This window comes from Lethenteron reissneri, chromosome 3, assembly GCF_015708825.2.
Source record: "Lethenteron reissneri isolate LAM-NWPU_2019-01 chromosome 3, ASM1570882v1, whole genome shotgun sequence".
Lineage (NCBI taxonomy): Eukaryota > Metazoa > Chordata > Hyperoartia > Petromyzontiformes > Petromyzontidae > Lethenteron > Lethenteron reissneri.
The window spans coordinates 7,436,534-7,453,286 of record NC_083781.1 but is presented as its reverse complement, the minus strand read 5'-3'; the positions used below and the strand labels follow the sequence as shown (position 1 = coordinate 7,453,286).

At 60.9% G+C, this 16,753-nt stretch overlaps 1 protein-coding gene and 1 pseudogene across 1 annotated transcript; one reads left to right on the top strand and one right to left on the bottom strand.

The window, feature by feature from the left end:
* The window catches only part of LOC133347846 (protein disulfide-isomerase-like), an 18,329-nt pseudogene extending 11,249 nt beyond the window's left edge, over positions 1-7,080 (bottom strand).
* A 3,479-nt stretch (positions 7,081-10,559) lies between these two features.
* Positions 10,560-15,089, top strand: LOC133347656 (protein phosphatase 1 regulatory subunit 29-like). The gene has a single exon (XM_061560124.1). The coding sequence runs from the start codon at positions 10,824-10,826 to the stop codon at positions 13,719-13,721; it is 2,898 nt and encodes a 965-aa protein (XP_061416108.1). The 5' UTR covers positions 10,560-10,823; the 3' UTR covers positions 13,722-15,089.
* The last annotated feature ends 1,664 nt before the right edge of the window (positions 15,090-16,753 follow it).

Sequence of the window (16,753 nt, the reverse complement as noted above, 5' to 3'; positions counted from 1 at the left end):
TTGTACAATAGACACGACTCGTTATTAATTGGCTGGAGACAAAAAAAACATTTTTTTGTGTTTTCGTAAACTAAAAATCCCAGTGCAGCAGCAGCAGCAGCAGCGGTGGCGGCAGAAGGGGCCCTCCTGCAAAACGAGTCCGTCGACTGAGCGCGGCCCTCGCGGGTAGCTCGATCACGGTCACGGCGGCCCATATGCCACGTGGCACACGCGGCAGACGAACGCGAGCGGCGGCGGTCGCCGCTCGCTGCGTGCGGAGAGATGGCGGAGGCTGCGGGGATGCGCTGCCCAGATGTAGATTTGAGTTTGGGGAGAGAGCGGCGATGATTCCGGTCGTGTTCGGCGTTTGTTGTACAAGCGCGGTGAGTGGGGGGAGGGGAGGGCGCGGATCAAACCGACGGGCGAGATAATTTGTAACGCGCCGCGCATTCACGGGGGCCAGAGACGGGCGCGGCGCTACCGACGGTTGCCCAAGCTCTGCGGTCCTGCGGTGGGATGTTTGCGACGTGTGTTGATGCGCGCGCGCGAGGGAGGGGAGTAAACACTCAATGCCCGTGCAGATGTGAATCAACCCACTTGATGGACTGCGATCACACCCTGGCAAGCCAGCAGACGGGGACAATCGATGCCCACGGGTAAGGGAGGAAGAGTGTTGCGATCATCTGTGCGAGTGTGTGTGATCCACCAACAACTCGCACAGGTGCGCTCCTCGTTACCAGCACTTGCCCCAATAGTCTGTTGAAGGTTACATGGGCGATCTTTGCCTTTGTGTGACAGCGTGGATGCAGGAATTCTGTGATGTACGTGAGAATGTGGACCGGTAAATTATTACACCCACACACACCCTGCACCCACACACCCTGCACCCACCAACACCCTGCACACACACCCTGCACCTACCACACACACCCTGCACCCAGACACACCCTCCCTCCCTGAACCCACCACTCACACCCTTTACCCAGACACACCCTCCCTCCCTGCACCCAGCCACACCCGACTTCCCTGCACCCACTACGCCTCCCTGCACCCACACACACCCTGTACTCACACACACCCTGCACCCACACACACACCCTACACACACACACCCTGCACACACACACACCCTGCACACACACACACCGCCTCCCTGCACCCACACACACCCTGCACACACACAGCCCTGCAGCCACCACACACACCCTACACACACACACCCTGCACCCACACACACCCTGCACACACACCCTGCACCCACCACACACACCCTACACACACACACCCTGCACCCACACACACCCTGCACACACACCCTGCACCCACACACACACCCTGCACCCACCACACACACCCTACACACACACCCGACACACACCCTACACACACACACCCTGCACCCACACACACCCTGCACACACACCCTGCACCCTATACACACACCCTACACACACACACCCTGCACCCACACACACCCTGCACACACACCCTGCACCCACCACACACACCCTACACACACAAACCCTACACACACAAACCCTACACATACAAACCCTACACACACACACCCTGCACACACACACACACGCCCCGCCTCCCTGCACACACACACACACACCACACACACACACACCATGAACCCATACATATCCTGCACACACACACACGTCCCGCCTCCCTGCACACACACACCCTGCACACACCCTGCACACACACACCCTGCACACACCCTGCACACACCACACACACACCCTGCACACACACACCCTGCACACTCCCCGCCTCCCTGCGCCCACACACACCCTGCACACACCACACACACACCCTGCACACACGCACCCTGCACACTCAAACACCCTGCACACTCCCCGCCTCCCTGCGCCCACAGCGCCAAGCTGTGTCTCGCCCCCCACCGCTGCCCCCACCCCGCGCGCATTATTTAATTATTTAACAACCACCCCCACCCCCTCCCTGCGCCGAGTCGCTCTGCCGCTGCTATTCGCGTTTAATTGCCAATTACCTCTCGTCACGTGACCCCCCCCCCCCCCCCCCGTGATGTCGGCGTTGTCGCCGTTTACACGGACGCGATGCCGGGGGGCGGGGGTGGTGGGGGCGGGGGGGAGGGGCTGCTTCTCGACCCCCACCCACCCGTCTCACACGTGTGTGGGTGTGTGTGGATGTGTGTGTGTGTGGGGGTGTGTGGGTGGGGGTGTGGATGTGTGAGTGTGTGTGTGTGTGGATGTGTGTGTGTCGTCTATTAATACGCCGATTTGAAAGAAAGAAAACACACATCCCGGCTGAGTCTCCGGAGTTCAGTTCCAACATTCGGGGGGGGGGGGGGGGTCTGGCTCCACACGGTGGTCACCCAACTCGCTCCTCCGCACGCGTTCCACCACCACCCCCCCACCAGAGCCCCCCCCCCCCAGAGCGTGCCGATGTCTCTCCCAGGCAGTCACCCCCCAAGGGATGGTAGCGCAGTGAGCTGCTGCTGCTGCAGTGACGGTCGCTTTGTAGCGCGCGAGGCTCGCGACCCCACGGGTCACGTCAAGTTCTATTTCAACCTCTCGGCGCGGCAGATGAAGCAACGGGGGCAGGGTTATTTATTTATTTCTACCTCCCCCCCCCCACCGCCCCCCCCCCACCGCTGCATATATGCACCCAGAAGTGTGAACGAGTGTGTTGTTAGCGCAGGACTAGTCTATGGTGGGGTAAAGTGTGGGAAGACTGGACCAAATAGAGCTCCCTCGAGTGGGGGCGGGGGGCGGGGGGCTTCCGCCAGCAGCGGTGCGATCAGGAACGTGCAGGGCTGCGCCTTTAGCTCCTGGATGGGACACCACGGGGTACACGGCGCCACGCGGCGACTTAGCCAGCCGTGCTGTTTGTGCGTTCGCGAGCGGCAATCGGTGCATCCATCACCACTGAAACGGGTGCGGGTAATTGCGTGACAGCCTTGGTCTGTTCATCCGACTCCACTCGTCCGTCCGTCTACGCATCCGTCTGTTCACGCGCCCATCTGTTCACCTGCACGTCTATTCGTTTGTCTACTCACTCGTCCGTCAATTCGTGGGCACATTCACCTATTCACGCATCTGCCCCCCCCCTCTCCCCGTGTGTCTCTTCTCGCGATGATGACCGCATCGCGCCCCGAGTCCATCCGCGTATCTATTCACCTACTCGTCCATTCGTTAAAATATCTGTTGTTCTATATGTCCATTGATCTATATTCGTCTGTCCATCTCTAATGTAGACCCATGCTAACGTGCGGGTCTATTCATCTACACTATATTTCTATCTATTCATCTATCAATATGATCATCGATTATCCTTCTCTATCCATTTATCTGTTTGATGAATGCATCTGTATTGCTCAATTCCTGTCTCTATTCATCTGCGCATGCGCAGTCCCCTTTTTTAATCCACGGCTGGGTGGCGACCTCTCCACGCCGTGCGGGTCGTGGGGGGGATGTTTGACCATACTTCACCACGCTGGTCAGTGCGGGTTCGTGAAGACGGTGGCGGGGGGGGGGTATAGCAAATAACAGAACAATTGATTGTGCTGCCCTGCTGCCCTCTGCTGCCCAGACTTATGGAGCCCAGCAGCAGCCGACAGACATCAATTTGTGTGCATAGTGGGGGGGGGGGGGGAGAGGGATGGGGGTCGCCCGTCACGAACTCTGATGCAGGTTCTCCCCTGCTTAGCTTCCGAAATCTGTCGAATTCGGGCGCCTGGTGGTTGATGCTCCCCCATCCCCGATCCTCCACCCCGAACCAACCGTGAGCCCACATCGTTGCGCACCCCGCTCTATTGAGAGCGCGTTCATCCTCGAGCATCGAGCGGCGGGGTCAGGCGAGGTCAACTGCGTAAGAGCGCGGGAGCGAGTCGAACTGGTCGATGATCTGGGCGCTCGATCGCTGTTTAAACAGCTGGGAGTTGCCCCCCCCCCCTCCTCCTCACCCCTCCCCCCTCCCCCGCGCGCTCCCCACGTGGAGTTTTGGACTCAAGAGCTGCGACTTCGGGGTCCGGTTCGCCGCGCTGATGGAGAACGCGCGCGTGGCTGAGCGTAGAGACGCGCGCGTGAGTTGGGGAGCTAAAACGAGTGGCACATTTTCTTGGTTCTTTCGGTAAAGTCACGTAGAATGGAAATAATAAAATAATCAAATAATTCTCACGACGTTTCGGCCACAACTCAAGCAACCGTCCTCAGGTGAAGACCCCGACAGACCTGGTCTTCACCTGAGGACGGCTGCTTGCGTTGTGGCCGAAACGTCGTGAGAATTATTTGATTATATTTTATTTTATTATTTCCATTCTACGTGACTTTACCGAAAGAACCAAGAAGATGAATCCCTGCAGTCACTAAAAGTTTAAATCGGAGTGGCACATTCTGGGGATGGCGAAGAGTGGTTGCCCTGTGGGGAGGCCCGCTCCCCGTGATAATAATGCGGAATTTCACCGCTGGTTCTGCAGGGCTGTCACCAGAAGATAAGCAGCGGGAACTCTCTCCTCCCCTTCTCGACGCCCGCCCATGGGAAGCGAGTTGGAACAAATGGAGATTAGTCCACACTTTGCCGGACTGCCTTCTCCTGGCGCAGTCAGGGTTATGGATCTTTGTTGACGCCCACCCACGGGGAAAGGAGTCTCACGACATCGTCTGCGTGTGATCCAGCAATTCTCTCGCTGTAGCCTCGACAGCGCTGGATCACTGGCCATGTGCATTGTAACCACCACCACGACCACCATCACCACCACCTCCGCCACCACCTCCACCACCTCCACCACCGTCACGACCTACACCGCCATTACTGTCATCACCTCCACCTTAACCGGCACCACCACCACCACCGCCACCACCACCGTCACCACCTCCACCAACAGCTCCACCACCACCACCACCACCTCCATCCCCGACACCACCACCACCACCACCACCTCCATCGCCTCGCCCGCCACCACCGTCTCCACCACAACCGCCGCCACCACCTCTACCGCCACCTCCACCATCACCACCTCCACCATCACCACCTCCACCGCCACCACCTCCACCGCCACCACCTCCACCGCCACCACTACCGTCACCACCACCATCACCACCACCACCACCACCGCCACCGCCACCTCCACTGCCACCGCCGCCACCGCCACCTCCACTGCCACCGCCACCACCGCCACCTCCGCCACCACCATCTCCACCACCACCACCTCCACCGCCACCACCTCCACCCAGCTAAAGACGCTGAGCACTTCCGGTGCGGTCTCCACGTGATCCGCTTCGATATCCATCCCCTTGAGTCGCTGGGGGAGGGAGGGGGGGATTCGGAGAAGCCGTGGGCGCAAGATGCTCGTGACTTGCTCGTCTCTCGGCCGGCGTCGCAGTCCACCCTGTGGACTTCTCTGGCGCACTCCCCGAGACTGAATGTCCAGCGACGGCCACGAAGGTTACGATGGCCGTGTCATCGGCCCATCGGCTGGAATCGTCCCGAGCTCCACCGTGCGTGGCTCTGCGCTTTGCAGGCCGCGGGAGGAGCCGAGGCTCACCGAGTTGGGACATCATCAGCGACCCGGGCCGAGATGTGAAATGAAGTTCTCGTCTGACACTAACGATGGTTTGACCTCGAATATAAACATCACGGCAGTTTCACTCGCGGCACTGACTGGGCTCGGGCAAGCGAGCAACCGCGACTCTGACGACGACGAGACGCTGAATGTCGACACCGGTTCGAAATGTTATGCTTATGTTGAAATCATTCTGCTGACAAAAATGTCACGCCCGGAAGAAAGGCCGTGTGTGTGTGTGGATGATGGGATGTGTCAAACAATACTGGATGTGTCTGTATGTCTAGCAACGGATGTGTGAATGAGGAGGCGCATTGTCGGCAAATATCCTCCGGGTGGAGGTGGTGGCGGCTATGCACGTGGCTGCCTTTGATGCAGCACTGTGTGGAGGCAGCAGCGAGCGTTGGTGGATGACACGCAGATGATGATGATGTTGTTGTTGTGAAACTACCTTCCCGTGGGCGTCGAGGAGGAGGCGTAACCCTGGCTCGCCAGGAGAAGGCGGTACAGTGAAAACATGATGTGGACTCCACGTGTTCCGTTTGTCGGAATAGAGCGTCTGAAGTTGTCTTTCCGACAGACCTTTTCTTCACCTGAGGACGGCTGCTTGCGTTGTGGCCGACACGTCGTGAGAATTGTATTTTATAATGTTTTATTTTTATTATTGTATTATTTCCCTTCTACGTGACTTTACCGAAAGAACCAAGAAGATGAATCCCTGCAGTCACGAAAGCTTTAAATCGAAAAATATATATTTTTTGAATAATTGTTGTAATTTTGTGTTACTCGTTTATCCGTTGATTCGGGGTGCTCGTGTTGGCCCAACTGGGTCTTCGACGCTTCGCGTAACGCTGCCGCAAACTCCCCAGAGTTGCGCCCCCCGTTTGTTCCTCTGCATCAGTGGATTCTTCTTCTCCTTCTTAACCTGGGGTGGACGCAGCCCCCTGGGGGGTACGAGATGCCCTTTCTGGGTGTGCGAGAAGTGGCCAGATTTATATTTTTTAAGGCAAATCGTCGAAAACACAAATTTTGCATCAAACAATATACAATGTTGATAAATACAATGTTGTGTATTTATAAACATTGCACTTTGGTGCAAGGCTGCAGTAAAGGTTAAGAACCACTGGTCTACATGAACAGAGAGGGATCACGTTTTAACGCATCCCATCAGTCACACGGCCGTCCTGATGTTCGTGGTTTGTTTTCAACAGCAGCGGCAACGTTGCTTTGAACGCAACCAAATCTCCCCGAACCGTTTTCGACATTCAAGTGTCTCGTCAGCACAGGCAAGGCTCCCTTGAACCAAGGCTGCTGCTGATGAACCGTCCGGATGTCTTTTCGGCAAGGAGCCATCTTTCTCTCCCTCTCTGTGTTAGATATAAGTCCAAGCTGGACGCGACACTCGATATTAATAATAATAACAAGAGACCACAGTAATCCCGCACGCAGTGACGAAGGGTGCATAAGTCACACCGACTCGGCACGCTGTCTGACGCCTCGCGCTCATTGCTCCATCCGCAACCGACTTGAAGAATATCTGCCCTCATTAGCCTCTCGCTGCACCTGCATACGCTGCCCGCGCGCAGAGCTCTGAGTGATGGTCAATTCAGAGGGCATCCAGCCACGTGGAGTCCGAACAAAAAGCCCCCTGCCATTGACGACCGCGCACGGGCGCTATCAATCAGGCTGTAATATCAGACGAATCGATAGCAAATAGGATTGCGTCTCTCGTCTTGCTGGAGACGATTTGATTCAGCGGACGGCTGACGCAGTTGAGCACGCGCTGTCACGATACCGAGGCATTCGTTGAGTTTAGCATTCTACTGTGCGCGCGTGTTTGTGTATGCTTTGTGTATGTGAACTGCGTGTGTTTGTGTGTGTTGTGTATGTGAACTGTGTGTGTGTGTTGTGTATGCATTGTGTGTGTGTGCTGTATGTGTGTGTTGTGTTTGCATTGTGTATGCGAACTGCGTGTGTGTGTGTGTTGTGTATGCATTGTGTATGTGAACTGCGTGTTTGTGTTTAGTAAGCATTGTGTATGTGGACTGCGTGTTTGTGTTGTGTGTGCATTGTGTATGTGAACTGCGTGTTTGTGTTGTGTGTGCATTGTGTGTGTGTACTGCATGTGTATGTGTGTGGTGTGTATGGGAGCGCCGTGGCTAGGAGATGTTAACTCCCTCGCCTGCTATGCAGGAGGTCGTGGGTTCGATCCCAACCCGGGGGACGCCTGCTGCTGTGTATTTGCAGTTTGCGGTGTCTCTCTCTTCCTGTGGTCGCGTGGATTTTTCTCCGGGTCCTCCGGTCTTTCCCTCCACATTTAGAAACGTGTCTTTAGAGTATTTGGTTGTTATATAGTTCCACATGATACAAGCCGCTTGGTTGAGCTATCATTTGTGGCCAGGTCGCTTCTGAAAAATAGCTATGTAGCCCAGTGAGCCTTACCTGGTAACATAAACATAGTTTATAGTTTTGTGTATTGTGTATGTGTACTGCATGTGTGTTGTGTATGGATGGTGTATGTTTACTGTATGTGTGTGTATTGTGTATGTTGGATTTCTTTCGCACCGTACCTCATCGGAGGTGCAGACACGTAGTATGTGGACCACGTGTGTGTGTGTTGTGTGTAGATTGTGTATGTTCACTGCAAGTGTGCGTGTGTATTGTGTGTATGTGGAGAGCGGTAGTGCAGCGACGATTATCTGAACCAGTCCTGGGCCTCCCCTAGGTCCACTCAGCCTCAAATCAATACCCGGTGTGGTGTGTAAACAGCGCCACTGGGGAGACAAAGGCGGCCGGGCGTGGCGCTGGCCACCCACCCCCTCGCACGCCTCGCCAGCCTCCGTAGGTGCTGCTACTCGCTAGCACCACCACCACCACCAGCAGCCTGTCGAGGCGACACGGGGGGGGGGGGGGGGGGCGATCTTTGTCTGAGTAGTCACGTGATTGTGGCGGAGGGAGCCTCACACAGTACACACACAGTACACACACATTACACACAGTACAAACACATTACACACATACATTACACAGTACACACACTTACACACACATTACACACACACACACAGTACGCACAGTACATACACATTACACATAGTACACACACACACATTACACACTCAGTACACACACAGTACACATACACACACAATACACACACATTACACACAGTACAACAACAACCGCCATTCGCCACTAAGTGGCGGTGACGTCACCACGACGCTTGTGCCAGGCCAAGTGCACCTTGAGGCCACGCGAAGTGTCGAACGCCCGCTGGCAGGAGGTCACGGGGCAGACCCAGCAGGTGCCACGGGTCGACTGACCGAGATGACCGAGATGACTGGCTGATGCACCACCTGTGCCCCCTACTGTACCAACTTGCTGTGCTTTAGCCACCAGGCGCTCCGCTCGTTGTTGTGAGCGTCGCTCCTCCGCCCTCCGTTGTTGTTGGAGGGCGACTGCTTCCAACTGCCCAGTAGCGTCCTTCACGAGCCTCCTCCACAGAGGCCGATCTTGACTCCGCTGGTACCAGTCATCGGCAAGTCCACTCAGCTCCACGTCCTCCTGTACCACATCACTCCATCTCTTCTCTAGCCCGTGCCGCGCCCGTTTAGCCCCCTCGATCCGGCCGAACAAAAGCTGTTTAGGCATGCGGTGGCTGGGCATGCGGGCTACATGACCCAGCCAACGCAGCCTTGCCTGCCGGAGGAGCTCACCGATGGGACTTTGACCAGATCTTTCAAGGATTTGTGATGTCCTCACAATCCAGCCTGGTTAAACCCAGGATGGATCGTAGGCAGGCCAGCCTAAATGTTTCCAACACACACATACACACACACAGTAAACATAGCTCACACGCAGTACACACATAGTACACACACATTACACACACATACACACATTACACACATACGTTACACACAGTACACATACACACACATTACACACACAGTACACACACATTACACACACAATAACACACAGCACGCACATAGTACAAACACACTACACATACATCATACAGCGTTGTGCAATACCTGAATCTATAGAGCTGTGGGTGAGGAGGGTGCGGGGTGGGGGGGTGTATGGGAGGGGAGACAAAGGCGGCCGGGCGTGGTGCTGACCACTCACCCACCTCGTGTGCCGTGCAGGCCTTCATAGGTGCTACTCGCTAACAGCACTTTCCCGAGCAATCTGTGAAGGCTACACGGGTGGCCTTTGTTTGTGTGGGGGTGTGGAGGGGGGGGGGTGCTGTGTGGGGCTGCACATGAAAGGCGAGGAAGGAGCGGTCCTGCTGCCCGGGGTGACCACGTGACGAGGCGCGTGCGTCCGTCACTTTGAATCGTGGGGGGCAGGCGGAGGGGCGTGGGGGGGGGGCAGGGGGGGAGGGGGGGGCGGGGGGAGGGCCCCTCCCCCTCCCCCTCTCCACGTGGCGTGCGAGCCTCCCACTCCTCCTCTCGCCCTCTCTCCGCGTGGCGTCGCTGTTTGCGAGACATCACCATCACCACCATCACCAACATCATCTTCATCACCACCACCACCAACATCATCTTCATCACCACCACCATCACCATCATCTTCATCACCACCACCATCACCATCATCTTCATCACCACCACCATCACCACCACCAACATCATCATCACCACCACCACCAACATCATCATCATCACCACCACCATCACCAACATCATCACCATCAACACCACCACCATCATCATCTTCCTCCTCCCCGTCGGTGCCGAGCCTCATTTCCCCGCTCCTCATCCACCACGGACGCGTCCTGAGCGAGTGCGGGGGAGACGGAGGAGGAGGGAGGGGTGCGGGGGGATGAGGTGTGGGGGTGGTGGTGGTGGTGGTGTGGGTGGTGGTGGGGGTGGTGGTGGTGGTGGTGGTGGTGCTGGGTGCTGGAATCGGCTGAGTTCGCCACCCGGCACCGTTCTCTTTGGCTTCGTTTGGAGGCATTCTGGGATGAGTCACGGGAGCCGTGTGGGGTGGCGGGGGAGAGAAATAATAAAGGGCAGGGGAGGGGAGGGCGGACAGGGAGGGGGGAGATCACGAGAGAGGAGATGTTGAAAGACGCCGAGGTTAATCATCTCCTGCATGGCTGCGTGTGTTCGTTCACAGGAGCTGGGTCACAGAAGCGAGAGAGAGGCACCACAAAGAGAGAGAGAGAGGCAGGCACCCCCGAGGAAGGAGTGCGACCCCCCAAATAGGGATCGCCCCCCCTCCCCCAGGAAGAGAGCTGGGAGTGTGAGAGGCCACGGACGGGTGCCGCGCGGTGCGTGCCATGACTCTCCGCGCCACGTGGCCGCGCGCGCGTCTTGTCTGGCGGCGGCGGCGGAGGAGGAGGAGGGGGACACGGGCGGCGCGGGCTGCCGCAGGCCGCGTAGCGCTCGCGGCCGCCATGCGGGCCCGCGGAGTCCACCCCGGGGGCCCGGCGAGCGCGCGGACCGGGAGCGGCGGCCCGCCGCCGTGGTTCCGCGTGGCGCTGCTGCTGTGGCTGACGGCGCGGGCCGTGGCGGGCGACTGCTGGATAGTGGAGAGCGACCGCAACATGGTGCCGCGCGCCATCTGCAACCAGAACACGCCGCCCTTCGACGCGATCCCGCGCGGCCTCAACGGCTCCATCGCCGACTTGCGGCTCAACCGCAACAAGATCCGCGCGGTGGCGCGCGACTCGCTGTCGCGGTACCCGCACCTCGTCCACCTGGACCTCTCGCGCAACCTCATCGCCGACGTGGAGGAGAGCGCCTTCTCGGCGCAGCCGCGCCTCCGCGTGCTGCTGCTCGGCCACAACCGCCTGGAGGTGCTCACGGCCTTCACCTTCGCGGGCCTGCCGCACCTGCGCGAGCTGCAGCTGCAGGCCAACCGCCTGCGGCGCGTCGAGCCGCTCGCCTTCCGCCAGAGCATCGCGCTCGTCGCCCTCGACCTCGCGGGGAACCGACTCGCGGCGCTCGACGCGGCGGCGCTGGCCGGGCCCGAGCGCCTCGAGTCGCTGGAGCTGCACGGCAACCCGCTGCACTGCGAGTGCGAGCTGCACGGCCTGCTGCTGTGGATGTACGCGCACATCAACGCCTCCTCCGCCTCCTCCTCCGCCTCCTCGTCCCACGTTTCCTCTCCTGCGGTGGCGTCGTGGGAGCGGCTGTCCTGCTACTCTCCGCCCGCCATGAAGGGAGTGCCGCTGCTGCGGACGCGCGCCGCCGCCAGCCACCACCGCAGCGCCGTTCGCGAGCTGGCGGCCTGCAGGGATCACGTGGCGCCGCCAGCGCCACCAGCGCCCACCGCCGCTGCCAGCGACCCCCCGGGCGCGGGGTCGCGGCGGCCGGGCGGCGGCGGCGGCGAGGAGGAGGAGGAGGACAGTACGGACGGGGGCTCGGGGATGGCCACGGACGTGGGCCTCCCGGGCAGGAGGCCGACCCCCGCGGGGCCCGTGAGGGGGAAGGCGCTGCCCTCGCTGCAGCTGGTGTCTCAGGCCCGCACGTTCGCCGTGCTGCGGGTGCAGATCCCCGACCCGTTCGACAAGATGTACGTGCTGGCGCACTACAACCGCTCGGCGTACAGCGACGTCAAGAACTTGCGGCAGAACCGCGAGGAGGTCCGCGTCGAGGGGCTGAGCGCGCACCGCAACTACACCTACTGCGTCGTCTCCGTGCGCCACGCGCGGCGCACCAAGCACGCGTGCCTCGACTTCCGCACGCCGGGGGGGGCGCCGCGCGCCGGCGGGGGGGGCGCGCGCCGCACCATCGCGCTGCTCGGCTGCGGCCTCGGCCTCCTCTTCCTGCTCGCCGCCGCGGCGCTCGCGCTCCGCCGCCGGCTGTGCGGCGCGCGGCGCGGGCCCGGCGACGGCGCGGGGGGCCCCGGGAACGGCGCCGGGGGCGCCTCCAAGGCGGAGCTCGTCAAGGGGAGCGACGTGGAGGAGGCGGCGGGCGGGGGGGGGCTCGACCCGCGCATCCCCCCCCCCGCGCCCCCCGCGCCCCCCGCCGACGCCAAGGCGGACGAGGGGAGGGACGAGGGGAGGGACGCGGGCGGCGCGACCAAGCGAAGCTACATGGAGGTGCGGGCCCCCGCCGAGGCGCCGGCGGAGACTCGGGCCGTCGCGGGGGTCGCGGGGGCGGCCGAGCGGCGGGGATCGGCGGCCGAGATCTCCACCATCGCCAAGGAGGTGGACCGCGTCAACCTCATCATCAACAGCTGCATCGACGCCCTGCGCGCCGAGGCGCCGCCGCCGCCGCTCTGCGACTCCTCGTGCTCCGCGCCGCTCCTGCTGCTCGCCGGCGACGTGCACGCCGAGCCGCGCTCCCACGGGCCCCAGGGACCGCTCGGGCCACAGGGACCCCACGGGCCCCAGGGACCCCACGGGCCCCAGGGACCCCACGGGCCCCAGGGACCCCACGGGCCCCAGGGACCCCACGGGCCCCAGGGACTCCTAGGGCCCCAGGGACCCCACGGGCCCCAGGGACTCCTAGGGCCGCAGGGACCGCTCGGGCCGCAGGGCTTCCAGGTGCCCGCGACCCCCCCGTCCATGGGAACGCGGGGCTCTTACGTCCCCATGGCGGCGTGCGGACACGCGGGGGCCGCGCCGCTGGCGCCTGGGTCAAAGCGGGCGCGGGGTGGCGGCGCGGGGGGATCGGAGGGTCGGGGGGGCCCGGGGGCCCAGGGCAGGCAGGTGGATACGGGGCTCCGCGTCGCGGAGTCGGGCGGAGGAGAGCGCTCCGCTGCGTGCGCTCCGCTGCCCGGCATGCACGACCCCACGCGGCCGCCCCCGCCGGCCCCGGCTCGGGGCGGCGCGGGCCCCGAACCTCCGGGCCCCTTCGGCCCCCGCGGACACGCCGCCGTGGGCCCGCGGCGCGCGCCGTGTCCCGGCGCGGAGCCGCGGGAGGCGGCCGCGGTGAGGCGCTCCCCCGGGAGCCCCCCGCCGTGCCGGCCCGGGCTGCGGCGCGGGCCCGGGATCCGGGCCTACGCGTCCAGCCCGGAGTGCGGGGGGGGCGCCGAGCTGAGGCCCGGGGGCCCGCGGGGGCTGTGGGCCCGGATTCGGAGGCCCCTGCGAAGGAGGGCCCCGTGGGGCCCCGAGATGGAACCCATCGCCGCGGGACACGCGCTCAAGCGCAAGGTGCAGCTGGCGCGACACGAGGACCTTCACGACATCCTGGCCTACTGGAAGGGCGTGGGGGCCCAGCGGCGATAATTAGGGGGGGGGGCATCCCCTACGCGACCCCCCTCGCCGTTCCCGCGATGAGACCCCCCCCCCCCACACACACCGCCGACCTCTCCTGGGCTCCTGTCTTCCTCCTTCATCGCCGCCAGCCTCCACCCCCCCACACACACCAAGTGGCATGAGATTCGCACTTGACCTCTCTGACCCCAAGCGACACGCGATAACGGCTCGGGAACCCCCGAACGGGGTCCCTGAAAGGGGATCCTGGGAATGGGATCCCCCTCTGTGCCCCCCCCCACCCCCCGTATCTCCTTGTGCGCGTGCCTGCGTTGCCTGAAATGTTTAAGTGCGTAACCCCCTCCCCCACTCCACCCCGTGACCCCCTCGCCCCCCCTCCTATTCCTTGTGCGCGTGCCCGTGTTTGTCCCGTCCGCGTCCCTCCCCACTCTCCCCCCCGCTGCTGCATGTCCCCCCCCTCACCCCCTCCGGTTCTCCCCCCCCCCCACACTCCCCCCTCCCCCACACTCCCCCCTCCCCCATCCCAGTTTCTCTCCCCCGATCCGCCCCCCGCCCCCCTCCCCCCGCCCGACCCCACGTCTCGTGCTCGTCTCCCAGTGTCGCCGTCGCCGCCGCCGCCGTCACTCACGATTGTCACCTCGACTGTAAATAAACGTCTCCGTTTTTAATTCCCCGCCACGGAGACTCGAGTCCAGTCAGCCGGTGACAGATGCCGCCGCCGCGTGGAGACGCTCGCGGAGACGAAAATCCTATTCCCGACAACCGGGGCAAGTGGACGCTCGTGCGAGTGGCAGCGTCGCTGAGCGCACAAGGGGGTCGGTTCTGTCTTGCACCGCATGCCACCGACTTCGTCTCGCCCTTTGCTGATGCTCGACCTGGGCGAAGCCCCACCACGGCTGGGTAGGGATGTCACTTGTCACTGATGATTGTGGCCATGGCCGGGAAATCGAACTCCGTTGGCCGAGTTCGTAGCGCGGTGCGCTAACCGCTGCACCGCCGCTCCTTTCCACGCACACTAACACACACACACACACTGCCCACAAACACACACACGCCTCGTATAGACACACACACACTCCAAATGCATCGTTTCACGCCGTCGAAAACTTGGGTAAATTAAGAATTTCCATAGAAATTCCAAAAACCAATCATCGTCAGCCACGATCTTCAGTTCCACTACTGGATTGGAGACCTCCCCCCCCCCCCCTAAGCCGTCGCCACCCATCGCGGCCCAGCGGATGCCACCGCCATCCACCCGCAGCATCCGCAAACGATGTCGCTTCCCTCCGCTCCGTAGTGCCCGAGGTGGGCCCCGAGGGCCCAGAGAGGCGCGCTGGGGGGTCCAGGATCCTCCCGAGAGACGCGGCGTCCACGAGGCGATGCGCGTGTCCCCCCCCCCCGTACACCGTGCGACTCCCCCCGGCCCCCCCTCCCTCCCTCCGGCCCCCCCTCCCTACCCACCCACCCAGCACCCACGACGGGAGGGGCCCCTCTGTGTTGTGCGTCACAGAGTTGTGCCTCGAACTAGGAGCCAGAGCTTCACACTGAGAGTGGCGGGGGGGGGGGGGGTCCATGTCGATAGACAGACATCCGGGCAGATCGCCAGCAGCGTTGGTTTTGAAGCGAGTCTGCTGATGAGACACTGGATGTCGAAACCGGTACGGCGTTTGCTTTTTGAAAGAAAAAAAACCCCAGTGCTGTTGAGAAAATTGTGGGGTATGGGATGTGTCAGACAGATGCGGGGGCAGGGGCGGGGAGGCTGACTGACAGTGGAGGCCCCACGAGTGAACGAAGTCGTCCAGCGACGTTAAAGAGCGGGGGGCGGGCACGGTCAGGGGGGCGACCAGAAACTCGCGGCGGGGGAGGAGGGGCCGATGGACGTTCATCAAACCGCACTTCTCAGCAATCACTGGCGTGTAGGTTGGGGGGCGGCGGGGGAGGGGAGGGGGGGATGAGCAGGTTGGTGAATATTTAATGAAGAACCACACGATTTATTTATGAAGGAGGAGAAAGATAATTTTAATTGGAAATGTCTTTCCGAGATTGCAAAAGTGCGAGCCGGGAGAAGCGAGCGAGGCGCGAGCCGGTCGCTTGGAGGGAGGTGGTGGTGGTGGGGGTGGTGGGGGGGGGGTTACGACACAATGCTTTGCTTGCGCCAATTGCCCAAACCAAAGAGCAACGACGTCGAGTTGATGCCGATGTGATGAGCAACACGAACGCGTTTAGATTGTGTGGGTGGGGGGCGGGTGGGGGGTGGAAGTTGTCTGCCCGTGGCGCGGTGCCTCGCGTCGAACTCCACAGTGGCCCGAACGCACGTGGCAGCGCCCATTGAACCCAAACCACGTGGGGCGTCGCGTCACACACGGGAAGAGTGGCGGGTTGCCACCTGTCCAGGGTTACCCGGGGCCGTCCCGTTTATTCGTGTGGTGGCTGAGACGCTGTCTTGCCGGGGACGTTTAGAGTCCCGGATTGTGTCCGTTACGTCGTGATGATGATGGTGGTGATGATGATGGTGATGATGATGGTGATAGTGGTGATGATGGTGATGATGGTGGTGCTGATGATGGTGCTGATGATGGTTCCTGATTATGGTGATAGTGGCGATGATAATGTTGATGACCATGGTCGTCTTGATGGTGACAATGTTGGTGATAATGGTGGTGATGATGGTGGTGGTGATCGTGATGATGATGATGGTGGTGGTAGTGATGATGATGAAGATGGTGGTGATAATGGTGGTGATAATGGTGGTGATGATGGTCTGGCGAATTGCCCGATGATGCTGGATGCAATTACCAGCGAAACGTCGTACTCAAATTGTAAATGTTGTGGCTTCAACACACCGGTGGGCTAAAGCAGTGAACTATTTGTCTTTTGTCAACGAGACACTTTTTTACTGATTGGCCGTGTCGGGTGGTGGAGGGTTACGACACATTTATAAATAACGCGATCTAAACCCAAAAACGTTGATTATGAATAACATTGGTCGCGAAAGCCTACGTGTTAAACTGGTGATGATGGCGGTGGTGATGATGATGGTGATG